General features: G+C 42.7%; 1 protein-coding gene and 1 pseudogene across 2 annotated transcripts in view; one reads left to right on the top strand and one right to left on the bottom strand.

Moving 5' to 3' along the window:
• Positions 1-14253, bottom strand: part of MYLK (myosin light chain kinase) — a 192371-nt gene that overhangs the window by 124973 nt on the left and 53145 nt on the right. For both annotated transcript variants that reach the window (XM_005893405.3, XM_070370247.1), the window contains exons 3-5: positions 2435-2483; positions 1155-1320; positions 75-240 (exon numbers count right to left, since the gene is read on the bottom strand). In XM_005893405.3, the coding sequence (XP_005893467.2) occupies positions 75-240; positions 1155-1320; positions 2435-2483 (381 nt within the window). The remainder of the gene's footprint in view (positions 1-74; positions 241-1154; positions 1321-2434; positions 2484-14253) is intronic.
• LOC102270090 (large ribosomal subunit protein eL21-like) lies at positions 9827-10306 on the top strand (annotated as a pseudogene).

Genomic DNA, 14253 nt, shown 5'->3' on the forward strand with positions numbered 1-14253 from the left:
CCTTTAGGGACCCCGGAAGGGACAGCTCTGCAATAGTCCTCCCACAGCCCTTGGATGGAGAGCTTGGACTGTACCTTGGATGGAAAGCTCAGCAGACATGGAGGCCTTCCCTGACCCGTTCACCACCATGCACGTGTATACTCCCACGTCATCTCGGGTGACATCGTGGATTTCCAGGACTTGCATCCCATTCTTCTCGGACATAGACACACGAGCACTGGGCTGCAGGGGAACATCTCCCTGTGGACGGCACAGGCAGCTTGGTCAGAAAAACTGCTCACCTTTCAGCTCTGTCCTGTCTGCTGCCAATCCGCATGGGACAGACACCAGGCAGGCAGCAGGGCCCACTTCTCTGCGCTCTGTCATCTCAGACAGCAGCCTGAGGGCCACCCAAGGGCCCTGACTCTGCTCTATGGATGCACTGTGGTGTTCTGTCCAGCTGAGAGAAGGTGCGTGGAACCTGTTTGAAAGGAGTCCAAGTTTGAGGTGGAAAATTCTACATTCCTCGCTTTAGTTCTCCTTTGCCTCCCTCTTCCTTTTAATGATGTTCCAGGGTCAGAACAGGAGAATCAGGACACAGGGAAAAGGCACCCATCACTCACTTTTTTCCAGGAGTTCCACCCGTGAAAAACCTACTCTCCCTGGCTTTGACCTCCTCGCTGCCCTGTTTACACCCACTCATCCCCTTCTCCCCTGCTTCCCACCTCTGTCTTCACAGTGTCTAGCCCCAGTGATTTATAAGGCACGCCCACGTGGAGCCTCCCAACAGTATTTTGAGGTTGGTGGCATTATCTCTGCCTCACAGATAAGGAAACCCGGGTTCTAAAAGACCAATGTCTTCCCAGCATCACATGCTCTGTGAATCAGGGAGCTATGGCTTGAAATCAGCCCCAGACTTCAAAGTCCACTCTCATGACATGGTCAGGTCTGTCTTGACTCAGAAGTTTTATGCTGTTCTGTGAGCATGTGGATTACAGGACATTGTGGGCTGAGTGACAGGGAGAGTACGTGCACAGGGGCAAGAACAGGCGTGGCTACCAAAGCCAGGAGAAACTCGAGGGCCGTCTACAGTTGAAGTGGCAGGGACTGATTGGGAAGACAGAGTCCCGCTAGCCCAGGGATCTCACCCAGAGTCAGGGCAGACAGAACCCTACCTTGAGCCAGGTGACCTGTGGCTGGGGCCGGCCAGTGATCTTGCAGGAGAACCGCCCCATCTGTCCTTCTCTGACCACTGCTCGGCCCAGCTTGGTAGCAAATTTTGGTGGACATTCTCCCCAGATGCTAGGACGGGTCTCCATGGCAGGGGGTGCAAATCTGTCCCTGGGAAAAGATCAGCAGGAAATCCACGGCAATGCAGATCCTTTTCTGTCTATTCCCACCCAAGTCACTTAAGATGGGCTCAGAAACCAGCAAAGGGAAACCTTCCCAATTCTGTGCCTCAAATACATTCCTGGAAAATATCTGTGGCACCAAAACCTATTTCCTCTACCTCCTGAGCATGCGGCTAGTCTTCATTTACTAGCCCCTTGAATTTGTGCTCCTCCTCCCGCTCAGTTACTCAGTCATGCTCAACTCTTTGTGACCCCATAGACTGTAGCCTGCCAGGCTCCTCTGTCCATGGGATTTTCCAGGCAAGAATACTGGAGTGGTTTGCTATTTCCTACTACAGGGAATCTTCCTGACCCAGGGGTTGAACCCATGTCTCTTGCAACTTCTGCATTGGCAGGTGGATTCTTTACCACTGAGTCACCTGGGAAGTCCAGTGAATTTAGGTACACCTGAATTCTACCGAACTCAGGCCAAAACCTAGGTTTTGGCCAACAGACTGTGAACAGAAAGCAGAAGCATTATGTGCTACTTTTAGGCTGGACCGTTCAAAACCTCTATGTGATTCTCTTCTGGCTAGATGCAGAGGGTTCTGCCGGAGAGATGATGGAGCCACAAAATGGAAGGATCCTGGGTCCCTGAAATTTGGTTGGAAGGTTCTCCACTTGTCTGAGAAAATATGAACTGATTTTGCTTGAGTAAGAAAGAAACTTTGCTTGTGTTAAGCCTTTGTGATTTAGAGGCTTGTTTGTTACAGCAGCCATTTTTATTTACCCTTGCCAATATAGGTTTACTTGCCATAAGAAAAGTCACATATTGATTGCCTCTTCTAAGTCTGTTTATTTTAGGTCTTCTGACTCTGGTCTCGGTTATTAGAGACTCCTGCAGACTATGTCCATGTAGCCCACTTCCATTTAGTTGGACCAAAGGAGCGATCCACAGAGGCCACAGGGTCGGGAGGGCTGTGTGAATGACATGTCAAACCCCAGTAGGCTCCTGCTTTAGTTACAACCTGGGGTGCTTGAGAAAACTTGCTCTCCAGGCTGTTGTGTCAAGGCAACAGGAGCCAATCCAGCCCTTACCCTGGGTTGAACACCCCAGAACTTACCCCAAGGCTTTGGAAACAACAGGCTGACCAGGCTTCTTCACAAAGCTCCCTGCAAGTAGAAAACAAAGAGAAAGGCTTGAAGAGCCAAGTCTGAGCTACCAACTTGGAGCAACAAAAGTCAGGGAGTCAACAAGGAGTATGGGGTGAGATAATGATGGTAACAGTTCACCCTGACTGAGCCTGTACTGGGTCAGGCTCTATGGCGGTCACTTTACATGTATCAGTGCATGGATTTCCTGCAATAATTTAAGGAGACTGGTATCACATAATCCTTCTATATTTTTTAAGCTGGTGGGAAAAAATGAGATTCAGAGATATGAAGTCACCCTCTTGAGTCACAGAGCCAGTAATGGTACAAGAAAGCATCCCAATCTGCCTGTTCTAGAACACTCCACCATTCTGCTGAGCAGTTACATGTTCTTGGACCTTCCACTTTGGGGATGCCCTGTGGAAACTGGGACCTCTCCAGAAAAGGAGCCAACTGAATGGAGCAGGGAGATGCCCATGCATCACTCTTGCCAAGTCTGTTCCCATCGGACCCACTCACTGCCCCACTCAAGGCCCAGCAAACAGCAGTATCTGTCCAGCTGGAACAAGCAGATCACTGGAGAGGGGCTCCAGTGATGCCGGTACCTCCCAGAACCTGCACCAGCAGGACACTGGGCACTGCTGGTCCTGGGTGTGGTGCTGCTGTGCTGGGTAGGAAGCAGTTAAATAGCAGACCCAGGTGGCTGGTGTCACCTCCTTTATCTAAATGCTGCTGCTGGTAGGAGCAACTCACAATGTGACCAGGAAGTGGCCACAAAGTGGTTAGGATATTTTTGAGGAATGGGGAAGGGGAGAGGAGGAAATTTTTGAGATGACAATAGGCTTGAAAGTTGCTATCTTTTTGTGATAGGCTGGGAATGTTTATAAAACTCCACCCAAAGCATGCATGGAAAGGGTAGAAGTCATTCCCTGATAACAGCAGGCAGCTGCAGTGGGAGATCTGCAGGGGGTTTCCTGGAAAAGGGGAAACTTTCTTAAATCCCAGCACGGATCACACTTACATGAATGCATAGGCACATAGGAGTGGAGGACGAAGCTCATGGCTGAGCACTTTCCTCAGCCATATCTGGTTTAAGGTTATACCAAGATCTCAGCGAAAAAGAGTTAATAACAAGAGTGGCATCACATTCACACCGTGGTTCCATCTGGGTGGGCAATTGTTGGACCTGTGCTTCCCCTTAATGTAACTGTTTAGCTAGCTGGGAAAATACTACACATGGATATCACCAGATGGTCAACACCAAAATCAGATTGATTATGTTCTTTGCAGCCAAAGATGGAGAGGCTCTATACAGTCAGCAAAAACAAGACCGGGAGCTGACTGTGGCTCGGATCATGAACTCCTTATTGCCAAATTCAGACTTAAATTGAAGAAAGTAGGGAAAACCACTAGACCATTCAGCTATGACCTAAATCAAATCCCTTACGACTATACAGTGGAAGTAACAAATAGATTCAAGGGGTTAGATCTGATAGAGTGCCCGAAGAACTATGGCAGAGGTTCATGACATTGTACAGGAGGCAGTGATCAAGACCATACCCAAGAAAAAGAAATGCAAAATGGTTGTCTGAGGAGGCCTTATAAACAGCTGTGAAAAGAGAAGGGAAAGGCAAAGGAGAAAAGGAAAGATATACCCATTTGAATGCAGGGTTCCAAAGAATAGCAAGGAGAGATAAAGCCTTCCTCAGTGATCAATGCAAAGAAATAGAGGAAAACAATAGAATAGGAAAGACTAGAGATCTCTTCAAGAAAATTAGAGATACCAAGGGAACATTTCATGCAAATATGGGCACAATAAAGGACAGAAATGGTATGGACCTAACAGAAGCAAAAGATACTAAGAAGAGGTAGCAAGAAAACACAGAAGAACTATACAAGAAAGATCTTCATGACCCAGATAATCATGATGGTGTGACCAATCGCCTAGAGCCAGACATCCTGGAATGTAAAGTCAAGTGAGCCTTAGGAAGCATCATTATGAACAAAGCTAGTGGAAGTGATGGAATTCCAGTTGAGCTATTTCAAATCCTAAAAGATGATGCTGTGAAAGTGCTGCGTTCAATATGTCAGCAAATTTGGAAAACTCAGCAGTGGCCACAGGACTGGAAAAGGTCAGTTTTCATTCCAGTCCCAAAGAAAGGCAATGCCAAAGAATGCTCAAACTACCACACAATTGCACTCATCTCACACAGTAGCAAAGTAATGCTCAAAATTCTCCAAGCCAGGCTTCAACAGTACGTGAACCGTGAACTTCCAGATGTTCAAGCTGGATTTAGAAAAGGCAGTGGAACCAGAGATCAAATTGCCAACATCCACTGGATCATCAAAAAAGCAAGAGTTCCAGAAAAATATCTACTTCTGCTTTATTGACTATGCCAAAGCCTTTGACTGTGTAGACCACAACAAACTATGGAAAATTCTTGAAGAGATGGGAATACCACCTGAACCACCTGACCTACCTCCTGAGAAATATGTATTCATGTCAAGAAGCAACAGTTAAAACCGGACATGGAACAACAGACTGGTTCCAAATCGGGAAAGGAGTACATAAAAGCTGTATATTGTCACCCTACTTATTTAAATTATATGCAGAGTATATCATGTTGGGTAAAGCACAAGCTGGAATCAAGATTGCTGGGAGAAATATCAATAACATCAGATATGCAGATGATACCACCCTTATGGCAGAAAATGAAGAAGAATTAAAGAGCATCTTGATGAAAGTGAAAGAGGAGAGTGAAAATGTTGACTTAAAGCTCAACATTCAGAAAACTAAGATCATGGCATTTGGTCCCATCACTTCATTGCAAATAGATGGGGAAACAGTGGAAACAGTCACAGACTTTATTTTGGGGGGCTCCAAAATCACTGCAGATGGTGACTGAAGCCATGAAATTAAAAGACATTGCTCCTTGGAAGAAAAGTTATGACCAACCTAGACAGCATATTAAAAAGCAGAGACATTACTTTGCCAACAAAAGTCCATCTAGTCAAAGCTTTGATTTTTCCAGTGGTCATGTATGGATGTGAGAGTTGGACTATAAAGAAAGCTGAGAGCCGAAGAATTGATGCTTTTGAAGTGTGGTGTTGGAGAAGACTCTTGAGAGTCCCTTGGACTGCAAGGAGGTCCAACCAGTCCATCCTAAAGGAAATCAGTCCTGAATATTCATTGAAAGGACTGATGCTGAAACTGAAACTTCAATACTTTGGCCACCTGATGTGAAGAACTGACTCATTTGAAAAGATCCTGATGCTGGGAAAGATTGAAGGCAGGAGGAGAAGGGGACGACAGAGGATGAGATGGTTTGATGGCATCACTGACTCAATGGACATGAGTTTGAGCAAGCTCCGGGAGTTGGTCATGGACAGGGAGGCCTAGCATGCTGCAGTCCATGGGGTTGCAAAGAGTCAGACACGACTGAGCAACTGAACTGAACTAAACTAGCTGTGTATATTTTTCACCCCATAATGTGGGTTTAGTTCTTCTCATTAAATTCTCTTTTCAAGGTTAAAAGAAGTTATAGGCAGATAAAAGGAAAGACCTGTTCCGGGAGGCCTCAACTGACAATTGCAGTCAAGATGCCGGATAACACTGGAGGAATGCCAACTAGTCAGTTCTTTCAGAAAGTATCTGAGCACATGAGAATTGTAAGCTTTAAAGTTGCTCTGCTCTTAGACCAGCATCTGCCCTTCTGTCTCTCTAGTCAAAGGAAATGATGCTAAAAGTAGGAAAGAAAGTTTACAAAGCTGCTCACTGTGGTCTTGTTGGTAATAGTAAATATTGTAAATGATGCAATTGTCACACGTTGATAGGGAGATAATAAGTGGTTAAAATGTACAATTAGAATATTTTTCTGCCACTGAATTATGTTTCAGAATATATGAAATGTTCAGAACTATGTTAAAATATTACATCATGTGCTCCTTAGCACACTCCAGCTGCACTGTGATCCTCTCCACTCCACTGAGCTCCCTTCTGACTACCACCTTGCTAAACCCTGTGGTCCAACATCTTCCCCATCTCACTCAGTAGCAGTTGACACCAGGGGCCATCCCCTCCAACACTTTTTCCTCCAGACTCTCCTGCTTTTAACAGGTTGCCTGTTCTTCCTCAACCTCCTTCTTTCCTGGAACTTTATCACCAAGAGAACCTTAGGGCTGATTCTTGGGTCCTCTCCTCAGCTCTATGGACCCTTCCCTGGGAGGTCTTGGTCCTATGGCTTTAAATAATACCCATAAGATGATAACTTCCAAACTATATCTTTACCAGAACTTTGTATCCAGCAGAGGTAACCACACTAGTTCCCATCACATTATAGGCATTCAAATATTTGTTAAACAAATGAATTTTATGAAAAAAGGGGCAGCATGCAAACTTTTGTAATCAATGTGATCATAAGCAGGTAAAAGTGAAATAAAATACCCAAACATAGTAAAATGATCCAAACATAAAAAAATATAAAATACCCAGAAGAAAATATATCCAAATGTTATAACCTCTTATACACATTCTATCCCCAGCATTAGTCACATGTCAACCACTAAGACTCTCATCTAAAATATCCTTGTACTGAATGGATAAAGAAGATACAGCACACACACACACACACACACACACACACACACACACACGGAATATTATTCAGCCATTAAAAAGAATGAAATGATGTCATTTGCAGCAACCTAGATGGACCTACAGATTGTCATGCTGAGTGAAGTAAGTCAAACACAGAGAGAGAAATATCATATAATATCTCTTATATGTGGAATCTAAAAGGAAACGATACAAATGAACTCATTTACAAAACAGAAAATGTCTGATCGACTTAGAAAATGAACTTATGGTTACCAGCAGGGGGAAGAATGAGGGAAAGAGATAGTTTGGGAGTTTGGGATGGACATGTAGACACTGCTACATTTAAAATGGATAACCAAGTTTCTACTATATAGCACAGGGAACTCTGCTCAATGCTATGTGGCAGCTTAGATGGGAGGAGCGTTTGAGGGGGAATGCTGCTGCTGCTAAGTCACTTCAGTCGTGTCCGACTCTGTGTGACCCCATAGACATCAGCCCACCAGGCTCTCCCGTCCCTGGGATTCTCCAGGCAAGAACACTGGAGTGGGTTGCCATTTCCTTCTCCAATGCATGAAAGTGAAAAAGTGAAAGTGAAGTCGTTCAGTCGTGTCCGACTCTTAGCGACCCCATGGACTGCAGCCCACCAGACTCCTCCGCCCATGGAATTCTCCAGGCAAGAGTACTGGAGTGGGGTGCCATTGAGGGAGAAGGGATACCTGTATATGGCTGAGTAACTTTGTTTTCCACCTGAAACTATCACAACATTGTTAATCAGCTGTATACATATTTAAAATTAAAAGTTTAAAATAAAATATCTGTACCATTCACTGCACTTATAATGCTATACTGTACCATTCATTTCATGCTGTAGTAAAGACTTAATAAAAATTAGACTGATCAACGGATGAATGGATAAACAATATAAGGTCTATCTGTACAGTGAAATGCTATTTAACCATACAAAGGAATACAATGATGACACATGCTACAACACAGATTAACCTTGAAAAATTATGCTCAGTGAAAAAAGTCAGACATACACAAAATATGTGATTCCATTTGTATGAAATGTTCAGAAGAGGCAAATCCACAGACAGAAAGCAGATGAATATGTGCTGGGGGCTGGGGGAGGGGGAAGGAGAGTGACTGCTCAGTGGGTGTGGGGTTTCTGTTTGGGATGATGGAAAGTTTTGGAGCTTGACAGTGCTGACCGCTGCACGCCATTGTGAATGCACTTAATGCCATTGAATTGTACACTTTAAAATTATTTAAATGGCAAATTTAATGTAATGTGTATTTTATCACAATAAAAAAAAAGTTAGACTAAGCATCTTTAAAACTCTTGGGAGCCAAATGTCTTAATCCAAAAGTTAAAATTTCTTTACTCCTTAAAAAAAAGAAAATAAAGCAAAAATATGGCATTTCCTCAAAGTGTAACAGAAGAATGCTGTTTGGAGGTACTTGTATATCAGAGTAAGAGCAGTTTATGGTACAATCCAAAGGTAACATATAAAGAAGTCAGCTAAAAATGGAATTGAGGAATGCTTATTTTAATGTGTGTCAACACCAAAGAAATACATCAAAGCAAAAAGAGAATTTGTACTAAAATAGCTAACAAGGTCTATTTATAGGCAAAAATTTGAAGCTGCAAATTGTCAGATAAGGCAAAATTAATTTTGTGAAAGTATGAAAATCTGGCAGAACAGCAAGGTTATGTTTTAAAAAAAGTAAGTGGAAAGGGGATTAAGGTAGAAATGCCAAAAATAGAAGAGTAAGTTAAGAGAATTGATGAAGACAGGCTCAAGTTAGTGAGAGGGAAAAAAAGGCACCAAAGGTATTTAAACAGTAATTTCAGATTCTTCAAGGATGAGTAAAAGAGAATACTGGAAGGTTTTAGGAGTGAAAAGTTCAATAGTGGAGGGACCTAGCACTTTTTGTCAAAGGCTGACTAGACACAGAGAATGCTGCTGAAAAGGGAAATACTGTGATCATGATGGTAAAAAGAAGAAATGCTTCTAAAAACATGTGGTGATACAATTTATTATCTAAACAGGGTCTCTGGACAATGAAAGGGACATAATTAATAATTCTGCCAGGACAACAGGAATAAATCATGACTGTTCCAGGCAAACCAGGGAGCAGTCACCCTACTTGTAGGCAACTTCAAAGTAGATACTGAGGATTGCTTAAAATAGTGGTTCTTCACTCAATCAGAACATGTGCCCACTTTTTATAACATGTATTTAGCAAGGTCCCCTGTGCCATGCTGAATCAATATTTGAAACTAACCATCTATCTATATAATTTCAAAGACAAAACAAATGTAAAACCCTAAGTAACAGATTAAGGAGAAATAAAAAGAAAGTAAATTATAATAATATTTATTTCAATAAGAAATTTCAATATTGAACATCAACAGATGTTCAAGTATGACTATTTCAAAATGTAAATGCTCAGGCATATTAGAAGACATAACAAAGCAGATGCCTGCACTGACTCATATGCATGTTTGGATTTAAAGGTGAATGATCACAAAACACTGTGTAGTCATGGAAATAAAGGAACAAAGGTATACAGGTAGACACCAGAATAACAAGTAGTGTTAGCAACGTTATATGTCAACTGCATCTCAATAAAGAGAAAAAAGCAGAAAAAAAAATATAGCAAAAAGAAAAAGTAGTGTTAGGATAAATAACAGAACACATATTAGAAAACAAAAAAAGAATGAGCTCTTTCGGCTGGAACTGCCATCTTCCAGTAATTCGCCAAAATGACCAACACGAAGGGAAAGAGGAGGGGCTGCATCCTCTCTAGGCCTTTTAGAAAACACAGAGTTGCACCTTTGGCTACATACATGTGAATCAACGAGAAGGGTGATATTGTAGATATCAAGGGAATGGGTACTATTCAAAAAGGATTGCCCCACAAATGTGACCATGGCAAAACTGGGAGAGTCTACAGTGTCACCTACCATGACGTTGGCATCATTGTAAACAAACAAGTTAAGGGCAAGACTCTTGCCAAGAGAATCAATGTGCCTATCAAGCATATTAAGCACTCTAAGAGCTGAGATAGCTTCCTGAAACACGTGTACGAAAATGTTCAGAAAAAGAAGGAAGCCAAAAAGAAAGGGACTTGGGTTCATCTGAAGTGCCAGCCTGCTCCACCCAAAGAAGCACACTTTGTGAGGATCAATGGAAAGGAACCCAAACTGTTGGAGCCCATTCCCTATAAATTCATGGCCTGATGGGTGTAAAAATAAAGACCTAGACTGTAAAAGAAAAAAAAAGAATGAAACCTTAAAAGAAGATAACATAGCAAGACAAGTGACAGACCACAGAAGTGGAAAAAATGGGGGAAATGACTGTAAGTGTGGTGTCAAAACACTTTTCTGCTAATGACATGGGATCCTTGAGACCTCATCTGTACTAAAACGCAGATCCAGTCCCTATTATGCATAAGGCATTAGCTAGAGCTCCAGCCAGTAGACTGGTGTGTGTAATAAAAGCCAGAATAAAACTTGAGCCTTAAGAGAAAGACAAAGTGCTTCAAAGATAGGGGAGGGGACATTCCAGTGCAGGGCCTGCTGAAGATCCTGAATTTCAGTTTAAAAGTAGAAATCCTTGTTGGAAGATTTGAAGGGAGGGAGTGATAAAATACGTTTGATTTTTCTTTTTTTTTTTTTTAGCAGCAATGTGGAAATTCATGGGGTTGCAAAGAGTCAGACGTGACTGAGCAACTGAACTGACTGACTGATGTGTGGAATTGGGGAGACAAGTTGGTAATCCATGCAACAGGACAGAGATGATGGGCTGGAATGGTGGCAGTGGGGACAAATGAGCTGGCCCAGCAGGATCTGGTGATGGACTGGGGAAGGGGAGGGAGGGGGGACTTCAGGATGACGAGGTGGCTGGGCTGCCTTCCTTCCCAAGAAGGTCTGTGTTGTCATCTGTCAAGGTCTTAGCTGTGTCTTCCAGGAGTCATGAAAGTCCTGACCATACATGTTAACAGGCCTATCCCAGGGGCTGCCTGTCCCTGTATAAGCAGGGGCCTCACCCCATATAAATGGTTCACTCTACTGCCTCCCATCAGTGAGCTTTGGAGGTCACTGCCACACCACAGTGCATTCTCCACAGAAGGTACACGTGTGCATTATTCTTATACAATGACACTCAATAACAAGTAGTTGACCCTTGGAGAACATGGGGATTGGGGGCATCAACCCCATGTAGTAGAAGATTCACATACTGTTAATCTGTCTCAAAAATGAAGGAACTGATACACAACTCACCCAAGGGGAGTAAGTTGAAATGACTTGTACAGAACTGGGACTCAAACCCTAGTTCTTTTGATTTGATTATTGTGATCTCTAATCAAAGACAAACTTTTCCCCACACTTAATTAAATGAAAATACTATTTCTTGAAAAGAATCCATGTATAAGTGGACCCACACACTTCAAACTTGTGTTGTTCAAGGGTCAGCTGTTCATCCTTCCATAACGCTAAGGAGGTCATCCAAGGACATCAAGTTGACATTTCAGGAGTTCTGTTTGGGTCCCCAGGAACTGATGCACTAAAGAACCAATTCTTCCTCAAGGGGTTGAAATAAAATATTCACCACTTAGAAGACAAACTACTTCCCAGTCATTGATGGATAAGGTAGTCATATCCTACCAAATGAATTCAAAGGAGTAGTGACCTCAAGTTTCATTTTGGAGAGAGGAATAATTCAATAAATGGCAACCAGTGATTTCTAAGTTGTCTTAAATAAGTACTCTGAAAAGGATTTAGATCCTCTAAAGAGAGAAAATGGCTATTTCCTTTACAGTCTTCTTTCTGAGGCCAAAACTCCCAGGCATCCCAGCTCACTTCTCAAGAGTTACTTTCCATTGTGATTCCGCCCCACAAAACACCAAGCCAAGTAGCAGGTGTTCCCTTTAGTACTTAAGTCATAAAGACTGATTTTATAAAAATTTATCAGAAAGGAAATAAAGAGAAAGTCACCTCTGGTTTGAGCCCCTCCGCATTTGTGGGTCTGATGTGGTGGGAGTAATTTGGCTGCAGCTACTATATGGATGTCTGATCAGAAACCACCCGGTGGGCAAGTGCAGTGTATGGGAAGGTTATTTTAAACATGGTTCTGGAGAAATTCATTGTACTAATAAGCAACCCATTTTTGCTTGGAATCACGCAAAATGATGGTGTATCAAACACGGAACATGTGAAAAATCTGTGATCACGTGTGGTAGAAACCCATGCGTTCAGAAAAATAAAAATAAGTTAGAAGATTCCTGAAGCAGAAATAAGCACATAGTATGTCTGTCCTAGCTGTGGCTAAGGGGAGCAGTGGTCTGTAACTTGTCTTGCCATGTTATCTTCTTTTAAGGTTTCATTCATTCTTTTTTTTTTTTTTTTATAGTCCAGGTCTTTATTTTTACACCCATCAGGCCATGAATTCACAGGGAATGGGCTCCAACAGTTCAGGTTCTTTTCCTTTCACCTGGAGAGCGACATGAAGTATGAAAATAGAAAAGCAACGATGAAGGGCAGAACTGTCCACTCATACTCTGAGATGGATCTGACTCTACAAACCACCTGGCCTCATGCTCCAGACCTGCCATGGTCTCCTCCCAATCTCTCCTTCAGTTTCATTTCCCACTATCTCTGCTCCTGCCCAGCCCTCCACCCCAGGCCTTAATTCTCTCCACTGTTCTCCCATCCCTGTCATTAGTATCATATTCTGCCATCCAAATGGCATCCATGTGACCTGATCCATCCAGGACTAACCAAGTCCTTCCTCCACCAAGAAGACATCACAGACCATTTCAGCCTCCAGAGATCTCGTCCTCCTCTAAGCTTACAGAGCTGAAGTGCCAATCATTTGGCAGATAAACCAATGCTATCTTATGACTGGGATTGTGTTTTGACTTAGCTTTCAACATGTCTTGGTCTTATCTGACCAACCAGGTTCTTGCAGAAAGGATCTGACAAAGTATTTTGTCTCCCACACGGCACCACACAAAGTCAGCACTTCCTAAATGCATCCTGATGTTGTTGCCTAATCATCACATAACAATGAAATATGAGGTCAAGAAAGTCAGCCTCTTGAGAGCAATTACCAAGTCTTGTTGCTCTTAGATAACAGCACAAAGTTAGCACATGCAAAAAAGCTTGATGAATGGAGAGGAGGCCAGGACTACAAGCAACGGGAAAGTATAGGGGGTTTGGGGTGGAGATGGGAGAACCAGATGGAGGAGTAAGAGATGAGGAGAAAAGATGGCACCATCAGGAGTAAAAACTGGGCCAGTCAGCAGTGCTGGCATATATTTTGGAGGCAAACTGGAAGGTGGAAACAGCTGAGGGAAGGGAGACAAGGATGTGGAAGTCATCCTTCAAGAAGAGAATGAGACTGAGTCCTTTGTCATCTAACTTTTCCATGTAGCAAACACGTGAGCCCTCTGCCAAGGCACTCTTGACACACAACTGTTTACCAGTGAGACTGCAGGAGCAAAAAAAATACTTTTATCTCTACCACATTTATATATTTAACTTTGATGAGATAGAAAAGGACAAAAATTCAGAGCATTTTAATATTCTGACTGGGTAAGAAAAAAAATAGGGCATATATACCTACAAAAAGGAGAGTGATCGGGAGTGTTATGGACTGAAAAGAGGTTATAAACAGTACAAATGAGAAATATAATTATGGTCTTTAAAGGAGGTAGAAGATTTCGGTAAAAGAAGATGGTATGAAAGAAGAGAACAACACAACAAAAGGAGAATCATAACAGACGTTCTTGAGGAATAGAGTAATTTTAAAACTCAGCCACTGCAAATAGACACAGTCTCAAAATATATATTGTCATCAATCTAATTCAATGTAAAAATGAAAGGGATCTGAGAAATCTGTCCCCGAAAAAAGGGTAGTAGCAAAACAGTGTAAAAGCATTTCCTACAAATCCAAATATCACCAGATAACACTGGTGTCAGCGACCCCAGCATAGCTAGGCTAGCGGTCACTAAGGCCACTCTTCCCCCTTAAACTCCGTGACGTGGGGTCACTCTCCCTTCTGCTGCCACATTCTGGGTGGCCTGCCACCTGGCTCTGTTTCTCACACATGGTCAGGGAGTACTTAATTCTACAAGTTATATTGGTTATCTATTTGTAGTCTCTTTCCCAGTAGGAGGTAAAC

Source organism: Bos mutus, chromosome 1, assembly GCF_027580195.1.
Source record: "Bos mutus isolate GX-2022 chromosome 1, NWIPB_WYAK_1.1, whole genome shotgun sequence".
Lineage (NCBI taxonomy): Eukaryota > Metazoa > Chordata > Mammalia > Artiodactyla > Bovidae > Bos > Bos mutus.